The sequence below is a fragment of the Elephantulus edwardii genome, unplaced genomic scaffold, assembly GCF_000299155.1.
Source record: "Elephantulus edwardii isolate Elephantulus edwardi_28Jun2011 unplaced genomic scaffold, EleEdw1.0 scaffold00053, whole genome shotgun sequence".
Lineage (NCBI taxonomy): Eukaryota > Metazoa > Chordata > Mammalia > Macroscelidea > Macroscelididae > Elephantulus > Elephantulus edwardii.
Genome location: NW_006399803.1, coordinates 17,079,009 through 17,096,034, shown reverse-complemented (window position 1 = coordinate 17,096,034; position 17,026 = coordinate 17,079,009). Strand labels below are relative to the sequence as shown.

Here is a 17,026-nt window from a genome sequence, read left to right as displayed (position 1 = left end):
AGAGAAGTGCAGCAATGAATGAATGGAAATCCAGATTCTCTGTAAATGTTCATTAAAATTATTAAAAAAATAATTTAAAAAAAGATAATTTTTAAAAAAAGAAATCGGGGCGGGGGGAAATGTGCTTCTAGCTATGCTTTTTAAAAGAATGCTGAGGAGAAAGGATTTGTATTGAGAATAAAGTAGTAATTAAAATAAAAAAGTGTTTGCCAGAGTAAATTTACTTGAATTTAGCAGATGCTAGGTTCTATCTCCATACCTTTTCAATCTATATGCAGAACAAATCATTTGGGAAGCAGGGCTTTATGAGGAGGATTGGGGCATTAGGATTGGAGGAAGACTCATCAACAACCTTCCTTGCTGAAACTGAGGAGGACCTGAAGTGCTTAGTGCACGAGGTCAAGTCTTCAGTATGGATTGCATTTCAACATCAAGACAGAGATTCTCGCCTCTAGGCCAATTGGCTGCACTGTTACAGATGTCATGACAGATTGAAGTTGTTAACTATTACAGCTTGCTCAGCTCTACAATCAATACCCTTGGCACCAGCAGTCAGAAAATCAAAAGACAAATTGCAATGGGACTGTCAGGGACCTCTCCAGTGCTGAAATGCAGCAGTGTCAGCCTAGAGTCTCTGGTGAGCCTAATCAAGGCCATGCTCTTTGCAATTACTTGCTATGCAACAGAGAGCTGTACAGGGACTAAGAATGACAGAAGAATAATTGATGTCTTTGAATTGTGTTGGCGGAGAAGAGTCTTGAATATACCATTATCATGACTGCTAAGGAAACAAATAGGCTCGTCTTGGAGAGGGTGAGACCAAATCTCTCGTTGGTGGGTAGGATTTTTAAGCTTTGTCTCACATACTTTGGTTATGTGGCCAAGAGGGACTGGTCTTTGGAAAAGGACATCATACTTGAAAGGGTGGAGGGACAGAGCAGGAAAGGAAGACCCCAGATGAGACAGATTGATACATAATTGGGGCAATGGGGTTTGGTGTATTGGAATTAGACTGGTTGAGAGCAGGGCAGGCTTCAGAGCTGCTGTACATAGAGTCCCTGTGGGTTGCAGATGATTCAATGTCACATAACAGTAAAGACTGAGATATTATGACTTTACTATGAGGCAGTTAATTAGTTTCAAGGAGGTCTGGTGTGCATTGATAAACACATTTGGCTGCTAGCTGAAAGGTTAGTGAATGAACCTACCAGCTCCTGGGAAGGAGTGATCTGCTGATCTTCTTCCATAAAGATTACAGTCTAGGAAACTTAGGAGGGCCATCTGTTCTGTCATACAGCATCACTTTGAAGAGACTCGGTGGCACACAACAAAGATTAATATCAAGAGGAATTCTCTAGCTTACCTTTAAAAAGCTTGATGGAAGGGAGTGATCAAAATATTTTAAATAAAGAAATATTAAAGAGCAAGCAAAAATTATTAAATATCTTAGTATATGTAATTGGAATAAAATGAAATTTCCTGAGTTTTTTTCTTTCTACTTTCAGATCCAGTTATGGGACACGGCAGGACAAGAGCGGTTCAGAAAGAGCATGGTACAGCACTACTACCGAAATGTTCATGCTGTTGTCTTTGTGTATGATATGACCAACATGGCTAGTTTTCATAGCCTGCCATCTTGGATAGAAGAATGCAAACAACATTTGCTAGCCAATGACATACCACGGATTCTTGTTGGAAATAAATGTGACTTGAGAAGTGCCATACAGGTACCCACAGACTTGGCACAGAAATTTGCTGACACACACAGTATGCCTTTGTTTGAAACCTCTGCTAAAAACCCTAATGATAATGACCACGTGGAAGCTATATTTATGACCTTGGCTCATAAGCTTAAGAGCCACAAACCATTAATGCTTAGTCAACCTCCTGATAACGGATTTAACTTGAAGCCTGAACCAAAGCCTGCAGTGACATGTTGGTGCTAAATAAGTCTTTATGATGCTATCTAATTTTGACTAAAGAAATACTTTTGAATTATGACAGTGATAGTCATAAGATTTGATCTCAAATATGTTGGATCTTCCTGACACTATCATTGTCATGCTTACTTTGTACTTTGTATCAACTTAATCAAGTTTGTCACTGTGACAACACATGGAAAAGGTTTTTCGGGTGAGCTTGAAATAAAGCAAAGGTAGGATAAATCAGCATATCTTCCCACTGAGAGCCCGGTGGAGGAGGGTTCAAATGAGAGTGTAGTGGGATTTTAACAGTGAGCAACTGTTCAGCCCTGTATTGTTAGGATTGGAGAAGAAGAAAAAGAAGAAAAAAAAAAATCTGTTAACCATTTAGTACATACCTGCTGGTCTATTTTTTGAATGAAGGTATTCTCAGTAGGATAAAAACTGATGTTTACTTGATCCACAGAATTCTTTATTTTGTGTTTTTAATGGTAGTATTGGTACATTTCAGAGCCCAGACTTTATTTTAGTACTATTGGGAGAAGGAATAGAATGGGTATGGACCTCAGTCCAGAAAGAATAACTTGTTCAACAATTCTAGATTCTTGATATTGCTGATTACTGTCAGTCACTACTGTAGAAACAATTTTTATTTTTCACAAACTAATTTGAATTGTCTTCTTCCTAAATTCTATTAAAACAGTGCAAAAGTAAGTCAGATTTGACAGCAAATAAAGTGGCATAATTGTTTATATTTTATTTTGGTATCTTCAAAACAGTGAAAAACTAATTAAAAACATTTGTAACTTGGGAGAAAATAGGTTACCACTTACCACCATCCCACTGCCTTCAAGTCGGTTCTGACTCCCAGTGAGCCTGTAAGACAGAGTAGGACTGTTTCCCAAGGTTTAACTCTTACTGGGGTAGATGGCTTCAACTTTCTTTCTCAGTCACTGACATGTAGGTTAGCAGCCAAATGCTTTAACCACACCACCACCAGACTACCTTGACTGACATAAGGAGACCTATTTTTAGTTTGGATAATTTCAGAATGTGAGTTCTGGCACCATATGTCTTACTCTCCACACTCTACCATCCTCAGTCAACTTAATGGCTAAAGACTGAACAAAGAAAACATCAGCTTCCATTTGGAGCGTAGCTCTCAGGACATAGCTGTAATTGCTATGAATCTGCCTGTACTTCGGCAATAATATTGTGTTAGTGCATCACATTAAAAATTACTTCAACTGTATGATCACAGCAAGCAGCTCCTCAGTGTGAAAAGTAGACGAAATATTGAAAAAGACCTTGTCTGTCCTTCAGTGGTAGACTATTTAAGGAAAAATTTTATTCTGAGTACATTTATTTTTACTTTAAAGTTGTGTGCAAAGAAAGGAGAAAGCTTCAGCTATTACATATATGGAATTTGAGCCATGACCTTTAACTGGCGTGTGCACAGTCAATAATTCTGATAGATCACTATCCTTGATTATTACAGAGGAAATGATGTTAAAAGATTGTACTTAAAATATTTTCAGAACACAGTAATCCACCTAAACAGATAATCTAGTTTTGGGGTTTGTTTAATTATTTTGAAATTATTAAGAATAATTTATGAAAACAGAGATAATTCTGTTAACTAGAAATAGTTTTAAACATTAGAACTTGTGAGAAAGCAAGTTGGCTTTATTTGAGTCTAGGGAGATTATTCCATTTTATTACTTATACTAGAATAAAATTGTCTTCCTTTTATAAATCAGCATTCATTTATAACTATTTTTATAGGAAACAATGGCAGCTGTGATCATTTGTGATGGGTGTAATTGGTTTTTAAAGAAGGGAATTTATTTATTGCTTCCCAAAGCATCTTCTAAATGGAGAAAGTTTACAAACATTTCAAGCACATTTATGCATTTCTGTATGCTATTTGTGGTTAAAAAAATAGTAATTGAACTTCATTTTAAGTTTTATGGAGTTTTTTGCTAAGGATTTAGTAGTAAGTATACTTTATAATTCTGTGAAAGGACTTATTTTCTCAGTTTACTGTTAATTTTTAAAAGATTGATATCTCATTTGTAACAATTTAATGTTTAAAATTTTTCATATGTATGCTTATATTGCAATAAAAAGAAATGGCTATCATTTAGATAGGATAAAGCTTAGATATTTTCCAAAATTTTGCTAAAACTCTTTATTGAGTTTTGAGAAATCACTTCCAAAATGGTGGCTAACAGCTAATTAGTAGCAGTTTGTAAGAATAGATCATACATATGGTAAATCTGTGTGAGGTTGTGTTACCTATGCTCTTTACTCGACAGCATGAGATATGTTTTGCAAAAGTATATTTAATTTTGAGAGCATCAAAAGAAGCTAATTCAGAATCTAATGTCTAAAACTCAAGCTCATTGGTATTTACAGTTGACACTCCAGTTTTCTGAGGGTGCAAATTGTACAAGAGATTGTCAGTCTTTCTGCCTTGGAACCGCCAGTGGCTTTGAACACCAGAGAGGAGTGGCATGACCCTACAGACTTGTTGTTAGGTGCCATTGAGTTGACTATAACTCATAACGACCCCATGAATGACAGATCTGACCCTAGCCCTACACTGCCCCAGCCTTACTATCTCTGATAAGCTTGAGCTCATTGTTATAGTCACTTTGTTAGTCTGTCTTGTTGAGAGTCTTATCTTTGAACTTCCATCATTCACAGCATGATGTCTTTTTCCCAAGACTAGCCCCATCTGACAATAATTATGTGAGACTAAGTTTCATCATCCTAGCCTCTAAGGAACAACGTGGTTGCACTCCTCCAAGACAGGCTTGTTTGTTCTTTTGGCAGTCCATGGGGCTTTTTTTACCAGTATTCTTCTCACAATTCAAAAACATCAATTTTTCTGTCATTTGTATTCATTATCCAGCTTACAGATGCACAGAAAGCAAGAAAGAGATAACTATTTTAAGTATAGGGAACTATGGTGGCCTGATGGGTCAGCCTTAAGGCATGTGTTTCAAATCCACCAGCTGCTCTGAGGGAGAAAGATAGGCCGTCTCCTTTCATATGATTTACTTGAGAAAACTATTTTGAAGGTGAACTATGAGTTGGTTTTGACTTGAGAGCACCAAACAACAATTGAAAGTATATTATTGTCTCCTGAAATCTAAACTAAAGTAAAATAATTTTGTTTTAGAATAGGGTCACTGTAACATTTTTATCATGTCGTTCAATAAACTAGATTTGAAAAAAAAGTGCTTTCTTTCTTTCCCTTGTTTGGTTATATGGTTGCATATAAAAGACTTTTTTTCTGGGTTCCTTATACTATATCATGTGTTTTTTTGTTTTGTTTTTTTAAATCAAACCCACTGGAAATTTCCTTCATACGTTTGAGGCTAACGACTATTTTAAGAAAAGCAAGCAAACAACATAAAGCATCCCTAATGGTTAGTATTTACTGATAAAGCAGCTTTTGTGACTATACTGGTGAAGATTTGGTTTCTAAAACTTCAGTGCAAATGAGGTTTTACAAAACACATTTTCTTAGAAGTGAAATAATTTAGTAGAATAAGTGACATGAAATGTATGAGGAGGGAAGCAAAGATGGTGTGCGTATAAGATTGTAATTTCTGTATATTATTGATTGAAAAAGCTCTAATGACACAATGGTGAAGCATTTAATTGGTGATTCGTAGGTTGGTTCTCTCATTCTGGCAGAAAGACGTGGCATTTGGGTTCTGTAAAGATTTCCAGCCTTAAAACTGTACAAGGCAGTCCTGCTGTTTCACAGGGTTAATAAATGAGTCTTACATATGAGAAATAGGGTTTTAGTTTTGTCTAACTCCTAATACAGGTTCTTTACAAGAGTATATAGATTAACTTCCTCATCTAAGTCCAGTTTGGAGACTCAGTCACTTTGCATAGTCATTTTATTTCATATATAAGGGAAAGATTACTTCTTAATTGGAGATTCATAAAAGGACTTTTAACTCAGGACTTTTGTGAGCAAACATTCCACAGCAATTGTGGCAAAGACTACTTTTTTGTTGAGATAGCTTAATTTAATTTATTGAACATTTATCAAGTATTTTGAATATGTTCTTAAATTCTGTTTGGCAGGGAAACTACCATAGATTGACAAGACTTTGAAAAAACTTACAAAATATTGGGTAAACCAATAGAAATTCTAAATGTAATGTTGTTGTGTTATTATGTGTTGTTTAGTCGCCTGCACCCCATACAAACTATGTGCAACAGCTCTGAAGACTGCCCTGTGCTGAGCCAGTCTCACTGATTCCGACACACCAACCCCCATTGCCTCAGTTACTGTATCAATCCGTCTCATCTGGGGTCTTCCTCTCCTGCACTGTCCCTCTACCCTCCTGAGCATGATGTCCTTTTCTGATTTAAAAACCAACTCAGGAATAGGTTTGAGGCCTTGAACACAAATGAATGAAGACCAGATGAACTGTGGGAAGATAACAAGAATATCGTTCAAGAGGAATGCAAAACGTCATTACAAAGAGAGGAAGAAGAAAAGACCAAAATGGAAGTCAGAAGAGACTCTGAATATTGCACTAAATGCCCAGAATCCAGAACAAAGGGAAGGAATCAAGAAGTTAAAGAGCTGAACAGAAGATTTAAAAGGGCCGCTTGGGAAGACAAGGCAAAGTATTAGTGAAATGTGCAAGAAGTTGGAGTCAGAAAATCAAAAGGGCCCAACTCAGCATTTCTTAAGCTGAAGGAATTAAAGAGCAAATTCAAGCCGTGAGTTGCAATACTTAAAGTTGCTTTGGATAGAATGTTGAATGACCCAGAAAGCATTAAAAAAAAGATAGAAGGAATATACAGTCATTGTACCAAAGAGAATTGGCCGACACAGAAGAATTTGAAGAAACAACATAGGATCAAGAGGTAATGTGATGAAGGAGGAAGGTCAGGCTGCTTCGAAGGACTTGGCAAAAAATAAAGCTCCAGAAATTGATTGAATACCAATTGACCTATGTATTCAAAATGTAATGTAAATACAATTAAAGAAGCATATACCAAGGACAATAGAACAGGCAAAGAAGTGATCCTTGGGCATGTATGCAGTAATATGATTTTAGATGCTGTTGTTTCCAACTTAAAATGCCTCTGTGTACAGCAGAACAAAATACTGCCTAGACCAGCACCATCCTAACAGTCATTTCTGTGTTTGAGCCCATTGTTGTAGCCACTGTCAGTGCACCTCCTTGAGGGGCTTCCTCCTTTTTGATGCACCTCTGTGAAGCATGTCCTTCAGGGGACTGGTCCCTCTTGATAACATGTTCAAAGTATGAGAGACAAAGTCATTGCTTCTGAGGAGTATTGGGCTGTTCTGAGACAGGGTTATTCATTCTTTTGGCAGTTGATTGAATATTCTTCACCAAGAATATTTGTGCTTTATAGGCCTTGATTCTTAGGTCTCACTTGATCATCATCTCGCTTTCCTGTGCATATGAGGCAACTGAATATATCATAGTTTGTATCAGACATACTTTAGTCCTCAAAGTGACAATGTTGCTTTTAAACAGGTTAAAGAGATCTTTTGCTGATTTGCTTTATTAAGTGTTATTTGTTTGGATGTTGATTGTGGATTTAAATAAAATTAAATCCTTAACAACTGCAGTCTTTTCTCCATTTATCATAATGTTGTATGTTTGGTCCAGTTGTGAGGATTTGTTTTTTCTTTATGTTGAGGTGTGATCAATACTGAAGGCTGTATGGTTTAGGCTTCTTCAGTAACTGCTCATTACTTCCAGAAAGCAAATTTGTGTCATCTGCATTTTGTGTCATTAATGACTTTTGAATCTTGATGCCGCATTCTTCATATAATCTATAACTTCTTAGATTATTTTGCTCAGCATCGGAGAGAAGGTATCAAAGGAGGTGTTCGGGGTTTTGTTTTGTTTTATGATGATGATGATGTTTATGTTGTGTCTTTTTTTTTTTAAAGATTTTAATAAAAGTTTATAAAGAACTTGGATTTCCATTCATTCATTCTTGCGCATTTTCCTCCCTGCCAGCCTCCCCCAAGTTTGCTCTTTTCTTTGGAAAAAGAAGTTCTTTCATTGTTACACAGTTCTCTCTCCCTTTTTTTAAATGTTTTGTGTCTTTAGGTAGGTGTGTAGACATCCTTCATGTCAAAAAGAGAGAGAAGGCATCTCAGGTGGATATCCAGCAAAGACTCAGAAAATTTGATTTGGAGGGTGTTGTGTATCAACATGATCATGATCTTTAGTATAATGTAACTATTTTATGTGTTGTGAATTCTAATCTTTATAATAGCAGAGATGTTGCCTCTTGGTCCAGTGGTAAGAATTTTTGCTTTCTTGACATTGAGGTGCAATCCATATTGAAGGCTGTATTCTTTGATCTACAAAAAATGCTTCAAGTTTCCTCCTCACTTTCAGCAAACAAGGTTGTGTCATCTGCATAACACAGGTTCCTGAGGAGTCTTCACTGATCTTGTTGCCACTTCATAGAGTCCAGCTTCTTGAGTAGATTGCTCAGCATACAGACTGAATGGATATGGAGAGAGACTACAACCCTGACACATTCCCTTCTCAATTTTAAATGATGCAGTGTTCCTTGCTTTGTTCACACAACAACCTCTTGGTCTGTGTATAGACCAGAATGGCCAGAGTGCTTCTTGGAGGCAAAGATAATAAAGCTTCATCTCTCATACTTCAGTCGTGTTTCTAGGAGAGAATATACCTTGTAGGTGGACATCATACTTGGAAAGGCAGAAGGTCCATAAAGGAGAGGAAGACCCTCAACCAGGTGGATTGGCAAAATGACTTCTGCAGTGGGTTCTATTGTGTCAGGAAGTGTAAGGATGACACGGGATAGTTCAGATTTGTTGTTCATAGAGTCACTCTGGGTCTTACTCGATGGCAACTAACAAGAACAGCGTAATAGCAGGGAATTCTGGAGGCTTTGTGGTATGGAATTGTGTTGCCAACTCAAGGGTATGTAGTCCGAATCCTCCAGCATCTTGGCAAGAGAAAAATGGGGAATCTTCTCCCATGCAATTTACTGCCTCTGAAAATCCACTGTCAGTCACTTCCATCTCAAATGCACACCAATTTGATGTTAATAATGCAGAATTACAAGTGAATCTTTTAAAAATATGATTAACTTTATTTTATTAAAGCCAGATCTTCTCAAGAGTTTGGCTTGCATAATATTTGTTTAGGCCATCTGACAAAAAGCTAGAAAGCTTTGTCATATCTGCATCTAGCTATCTGGCATGTGCTCTCCAGACTTGAACCACTAGTCTGCTTTTCTTGCCAGCTTTGGACTCTTCTGGACCCAAAACCAGCCTTCTGTGGCCCTGCTTCCCAAGGACCCCCTTAACCATGCCACGCTCTGAAGTCAGCCTTCAACTGTCTCCAAAGCTTGCTCTGTTGAACTCTTACTTCCCAACAAAGGCTTGGACATGTTAACCTGAAGCCAGTGTCCTCCAATATCAGCAGCCTGAGACTTTGCCTGCTTCCTGATAACCTGGACTCTGTCTTCCCAGATGTTTCTCTCTTAAGGTCTGACCTGTAGATGTAGGACTTCAGACTACAAACATGTGAACCATCTCCGTGAAATAAATCAGTCTCTCTGTGTATGTGTATCTCTCTCTCTCCTATCATCCATCTATCTATCTATCTATCTATCTATCTATCTATCTATCTATCATCTATCTATCTATCTATCTATCCATCCATACACACACATACACACACAGAATGTGTGTGTCTGTGTGTGAATTGCTTTTCTCAAGGAAAGCTAAGGCAGAGGGGACGACTGGTCAGTGTGTGGTGGGATGGAGGTGTAGTCGGAGCATTGGAAAATGAAGCTAGCATGGTAGGTGTGAAACTGGTAAGTCATATACAGTTTTATTAGTACTGACTTGGGTACAGATCTCAGGAACTGCTCATTTAGAGGCACAGATGGTGAAACTTCATCTCACACACTTCGGCTATGTTGTTAGGAGGTGCCAGTCCTTGGAAGAAGATAGCCTACTGGGAAAGGTGGATGGTCAGAGAAGAAGAGGAAAACTGAACAGTTGGAACTGGCACAATATGACAGAGCATGACAGATTGTGAGGATGGCACAGATAAGGCAAGGTTGAAATCTGTTCATAGGGTGGTTATGCGTTGTAGTCAACTTGATGGCACCCAACCACAAAAGATCATTTTTTTTCTATGAGCTGTTTGGCTTATCTCACATATGCAACTCAAGGAAAAGATTGTAGCTGGACTTAAAGAAGACCTAGGGTAAACATTCAGATTCTTAACCCTAGACTCAGCACTTTTGTGCATCTTATTTATAATAAACTGTCATAACTGAGTTCATTCATTCTAGTTCAGCTGGTAGCAAACCTGACCATTGCTTGTAAACTTTTGGATGCTTCAGGTAGGCATCCAAAGAGAAATTAGCTATCAATTTCATGTTGAAGTTTCTAGAATTCATTGTTAATGCTCTGGCTATTGTCAAGTGGCAAGTCCAATCATCAGTTGCCATCGAGTTGATTTGCACTTGTGAGTACTCCAGGAGGGCAGAGGAGAACTGCTCCAGAGTGTTTTTAAGGCTGTAATCTTTTGGAAATAGATTTCTAGGCCTTTCTTCAGAGGAATACCTTTGTGCACTTATAATGCCAACCTGTCTGTCGTGGTCAAGTGCTTAACCATTTGCACTACCCAGGGACTCCTGCCCAGGCCATTACCCATAGCCAAAAAGATAAAAATATGGTAGTTCCAGGATTGGAGAAGAAGGTGCTGAGGGAAAAGTTAGGCAAAAGAGAACCTAACCATTACAGCCACATTGAGAAATAAATATGAGATTTATAATGTAGCCAATGAGAAACTTATGAAAACATTAAAAAATGTAGTGAGACTGGCAGCTTAATGCAGGAAATTCTAGTGACAGTGGAAGAGGTATGTGGAGGAAATCATATCCCAGTGGCCAGGAGAAAGCTTTAACTGGGACATTGATTGGCAAACAAAGAACTACGGATTTGAAAGACTTCAAAGTTAAAATCCCATAGAGATGGAGACCGATAAAAAGGGAGATGTCAGAAATTTAATTTCATGAACCAGGACATCATCCTTTTCTAGGGCTACATGCTTTTCTAAAATATATGACCATGTTCTTGTTAATATGCCATCAAGTCACCTGCAACTCATAGCGTCCCTATGTACAATTGCCTGCCCTGTCCTGAGCCAGTCTCATTGGTTCCAATACACATACCCCTGTTCCCCCAGTCACTGTATCAATCCGTTTTACCTGGGGACTTCTTCTCCTGTGCTGTTCTGCTTCCCTTCTGAGCATGATGTCCTTTTCCAAGAATGGGTCCCTCCTGGTCACATGCCCAAAGTATGAGACGAGCTTCAAAATTTTAGCCTCCAAAGAGAAACTTTGGTTTCACTCTCTCCAAGACAAACCTATTTGTTTTCTTGGTGGTTCATGCTATGTTCAAGACTCTCCTCCAGCACCACAAATCAAAGCATCAATTCTTCTTCTGTCATCCTTAGCCATTATCCAGCTCTCTGATGCATAGCAAGTAATTGCGAAGACCATGGACTGGATCAGGCACACCTTAGTCTCTCAACTGACATCATTGCTTCTCAGTATTCTGGAAAGGTCCCTGACAGTAGCAGTTGTACCTAATGCAATTTGCCTTTTGGTTTCCTGACTACTGGTGTCAAAAGTGTTGATTGATTATGGATCTGAGCAAGCTCTGTTAACAACCTCAATCTGTGTCTATCATGGTGCTGCCAATTGGCCCAGTGGTGAGAATCTTTGTGTTCTTGATGTTGAGCTTCAACCCAAATTGAAGACTACAGTCCTCTACTTTCTGCAACTGTTTTTTAAAAAATGGATTTTTAAAAATTTGCACTTATCAAAAATCTGCCTCCTTTGTTCTGCCACATCCATATTTGTTTTTCAAAATGTTTCAGTCAGATGAAACTTTTCCTTTAAAATTAACAGACCTTTGTGGTATACTGTATGTATAGTGCCGTGCAACCAGTGCTGACTGTTCTTAAAGGATCACAGTAGAAGATCCTGGATAAAATGGGGGGAAATGCAGAAATTTTTTAAAAAAAGCCCATTTAAAAGGCCACACAGGCTTACTCGTCTGACAGGTTAGTGTAACCCTGATGATAATAGTCCCACTTTGAACCTGGAAAAAAAAATCATCCTCATAATTTTCAACCAAACAGGAAACCCAAACTCATTGCTGTCAAGTCAGAATTGACTCACAAAATCCTCCATTGGATTTCTGTGGCTAAACATTAGTCAAGAAGAGACTGGTCATTTTTCCCCAAGGAACTGCTGGTAGATTTGAACTGGAAGAGTGCAACCTTTCAGTTAGCCGTGCAACTGCCAGATGGTTATGCCATGGGAACTTCTCAGCCAATTTTGTTAGGTGCTGTTGGGTATGAATAACAGATCTGAACCTTGCCATCCTCACCAGCTCTGATGTACTTGACCCCATTGTTATACTCACTGTGTAATCCATCCTGTTGAAGGTGTTCCTCGTTTTTGCTAACCAAACAATTGTTTTGTACCCTCCAGTCAGAACCAACTCATAGCTGATCCTCTAGTGGATTTTCAGAGGCAGTTAGTTGTGCAGGAGGATACTGCCAATTTTCTTCCCGCAGAACAGCTAGTGGATTTGAACTGAGTGTCTTTGGTTGCTAGTGAAACTCCTTCCCACTATGCCACCTGAGCTGCCACCTAAACAATAGAGACTTATAAGGTGATCTAAAGGATCTCTCCAAATTGAATAACAATATTGAAGAGCAATGACACCAGTTTGAAAACCAAGATTGCTTGATTTAGGCCATGGTTTTCTTAATCACCTGCTATGTGCCATGCCTCTGGAAATGCTATGAACGTTGATAAATGTCGATAGTTGTAGAGAGGCTTCAGGCCTTTTGTTCACAGCGTCACTATGAGTTGTGCTTGACTCGAAGGCAATCAACAGTGACAACAACATGTATCAGAGAGCTGGACAAAGATGACAGAAGAATTGAGGTCTTTGACTTATGGTGCTAGAGAAGAGTACTGAATATCCTGTGGATTGCAAAAAAAACCCCACAAAAAACCACACAAAAAAAAACAACAAAAAAAAAACCCACACAAAAAAACAAAAACTAAAACACAAACACACACAAAACTCACCAAAAATCCCAAACCCCAACCAAACAACAACAACAACAACACACACACACACTCTGTAAACCCCCCCAAACAAGGAGGTGGCCAGTTATTCCTTGCAGGCAATGATGACTGAGCTTTTTCTATCATACTTGGGACATGTGGCGAGGTGAGTCTATTCTTTGGAAAGGGACATCATGCTTGGAAAGATGGAGGGTCAGCAAAGGAGAGGGAGACCCCAATGAGGTGGATTGACACTGTGACTTCAGCAATGGGCTCTAGTGTCTCAGTGATAATGAGTGTGGAACAGGATAGGGCAGGTTTCAGAATGGCTGCTCATTGGGTCGCTATGAATTGTCCTCGACTCAACAGCACCTGACAACAACAAGGCGCTGTGGGGTGCTATTTGCACTGTCAGGTCATAGATAGGTGGATACTGCATTAAAATCTAAAATGCCACCAGAGACCTTGGAGAAAATCAATGCGAGTAAAACACTACATTGAGAAGGCTGAGGAAAGATTATTTTTCAAAAGACTAAATTGAATGTGTAGATGATGGGCTAAGGAGATTTTGCTGTGGAATGTAGTGATACCAAGGAAAGCAGCAAGAGGTGTCAATTTTTCTTTCAGTGTTGAGGAAACCTGTGCTCACTTTCTTCCTGTTCTTGCTAAACTCTGCTGTAGCTGCACAGCTTGTATAGTCAAGCGTTGGTAACAACTTCAGTCCTGAAATGCTGTCAAGATTCTGGCAATCCAATTTTCAACAGACATTTCAGATTAAGGTCTTTCTCCTACTACTGAAATGGCTAGGAGATCCAAGGCTGCTTTGATACATCTTTGTACTTCTACAATGACTTAATTTTCAACATCTTGTATAGCTAGAATATCTTTTTTTAATTGCACGTATTGTGGTTGGGTTTTAAAATTTTTTATTTTTTTAAACCAGATAATTTCCCCCCCAAAAATGGAAGTATACCATTCCTGGAGGTACTGCAATACCAGGTCTATGCGTGGAGTGGACAAAGCAAGCTTCTGTTCCATCTCCTAGTTAGAAAAAATCCATTTAATACAGTGTCCTTGGATAAAGGATACATCAGATATTAAACTAGTAAGAACAGATACTACACTTGATCTTAGCCAAAAGGCCGAGAAGAGATACATAATGTTTTAAGCTTAAAACATGTTGTGTGCAAAAGAAAGTGAGTCCTAAGTGAGCAAAGTATATTTCTTGGAACAGGAATGTCTTCGTTTCCTAGTGCTGCTGTAATAAAAATACCATAAGTGGGTGGCTTTAGAAGACAGATTATTTCCCCAACCCCATAGTTCAAGAAGTTGTTAATGTGCCATTGATTTGCTTGTGACTCATAGCGATCCAATGTACAACAGCACTGAAACCTGCTTTGTTCTGAGCCAACCTTATTGTCTCTGACATACCCACCTCCATTACCACAGTCACTGTATCAATCCATCTCATTGAGGGTCTTCCTCTCCTGCACCGTCCTTCCACTCTCCCAAGCATGACGTCCCTCTCCAAGGACTGGTCCCTCCTTGCAACATGCCCAAAGCATGTCAGACGGAGCTTCCAAATCCTTGCCTTCAAGGAGCAGCCTAGTTTCACCTCTAGGACAAACCTGTTTGTTCTCTTAGCAGTCCAGGGTTTATTCAATACTCTTCTCCAGCACCACAGCACACAGGCATCAGTTCTCCTTCTATCATTCCTAGTCATTGTCTAGTTCTCTGACGCATAGCAAGTGATTGCAGAGACCATGGCCTGGATCAGGTGCACCTTAGTCTCCAGACTAACATCGTAAAGCTAAGCAAAGCAAAGTATTACAATGAAAGCGAATACTTTGAAAGCAGAGTATTATTATGAAACGTGCAAAGAGCTGGAGTCAGAAAATTAAGAGGGCTGAACTCGCTTGGCATTTTCTTAAGCTGAAAGAACTGAAGAACAAATTCAAGCTTTGAGTTCCAATACTTAAGAATATTTTGGGAAGAATATTAAATGATCCAGAAGCATTAAAAGAAGATGGAAGGAGAATACAGAGTCATGTACCAAAAGCATTTGGCTGATACAGCTGAATTTCATGAACTAACAAATGATCAAAAGCCTGTGGTAATGAAGAAGAAAGTTCAAGCTGCTCTGAAGAAATAGGCAGAACACAAGGGCCCAGGAACTGATGGCTTAGTAGTTGACATATTTCAATAAACAAACCTTGCCCTGGATGCGCTCACCAAGTTGTGCCAAGAAATCTGGAGGACAACTACCTGGTCAACTGACTGGAAGAGATCTCTATTTGTTCCCATTCCAAAAAAAAAGTGACTTGATAGTGGAAATTATCAAACAATATCACTAATATCACACACTACCAAAATCCTGCTGAAGATTATCCAGAGATGCAAGTACATCAACAGATAACTGCTAACTGTGCAGGCTAGATTTAGAAGAGACCATGGTACTGGAGATATTATAGCTACTGTTAGATGGATTTTGGCTGAAAGCAGGGAGTACCAGAAGAATGTCTGTGTTTCATTGACAATACAAAGACATTTGACTGGATCACAATAATCTGTGGCTGACTCTGAGAATGGGAATCCCAGAACACTTATGTGCTTATGTGAAACCTATACTTGGACCAGGAGGCAGTTGTCAGAACAGAGCAAGGAAGCACTCACTGCATGGTTCAGGATCTGGAAAGTGTGCATGAGGGATGCATCCTATCTCCATATGTGTTCAATCTATATCCAGAACAGATCATCCAGGAAGCTGGGCTTTGTTAATAAAGTAAGTATATGGCATTAGGATTGGATGAAGACTCAGAGAACCTGTGTTATTCAGATGAGACAAGCCTGCTTGCTGAAACTGAGAAGGACCTAAGGCATCTGCTCCAGAAGGTCAAAGACTACAGCTTTCAATATGGATTGAAGCTCAACATCACTAAAACAAAGATTCTTACTACTGGGCCAATAGGCAGCATCATGATAGATGGTGAAGAGATTGAGATTGTTCACAGCTTCAGTTTGCTTGGCTCTACAATCAACATTCTTGGTACCAGCAGCCAGGAAATCAAAAGATGAATTGCATTGGGAAAATCTACTGTCAGGGACTTCTTCAGAGTACTGAAGAACGATATCAAGAGGTTAGAAGTCCAAATTCTGGGTGTTGGCTCTGGGGAAAGGCCTTATCTCCATCAGCCCTGGTCCCTAATTGTCTCTACCTCTGTCACCATTGCAGGTTTACTCATTAAGGGAGGCTCACACTCCTCTCAATCCCCTCATTAAAAAGGAGTCCTCCATGTTCTAGGGTTTTAATCATCATTGTCAGTCTGTGGGAAGGTCAACTACTGGGTGAGTTCCTCCTAGCTGTTCAATGTAAAAGTCAATTAGAGTCAAACCCCAAACAAATCCTAGTAAAGGTCACGGGGTGGATGGGGTGGGGGGAACTTGGAACCAGGACCAAAAGGCCAAGTTGAGGTTTTTTCCAGGAGAATGACTCCGGATAGCAATTGCTAGCCCAAAGGTGAAAGTGCATGCCCAACTAGTAGCACCTCAGAAGAAAGTTCTGGTGCTCTACATCTGAAAACTCGGCCATTGAAAGCCCTGTGGCACACAGCTCTGTTCTGACATGCCTACAATCAGTCAATGACAACTGGTGATTGTGATGATTAAATAAGAACAAACAGATATGTCTTGGAGAAGGTAAAGCCAGTGCTCCTTGGAGGCAAGGATGGAGACGCTTCATCTCACATGCTTTGGGCATGTTGCTAGGAGAGGCTATGCCTGGAGGAGGAATCATGATTGGGAAAGGTGATGGGGAGAACGATCCTCAGCAACGTGGATTGAAACAGTGACTGCAGCAATGGGCTTAAGAGATTGTGAGGATGGCATAGGATGCGACAGGGTTCAGAGCTGTTATTCCTCGGATCCCTGTGAGT

At 39.3% G+C, this 17,026-nt stretch overlaps 1 protein-coding gene across 1 annotated transcript in view; it reads left to right on the top strand.

Moving 5' to 3' along the window:
- RAB33B (RAB33B, member RAS oncogene family) overlaps nt 1-1,946 on the top strand; it is a 12,111-nt gene extending 10,165 nt beyond the window's left edge. Inside the window, exon 2 of the mRNA XM_006887027.1 lies at nt 1,506-1,946. Coding sequence (XP_006887089.1) covers nt 1,506-1,946 — 441 coding nt within the window. The remainder of the gene's footprint in view (nt 1-1,505) is intronic.
- The last annotated feature ends 15,080 nt before the right edge of the window (nt 1,947-17,026 follow it).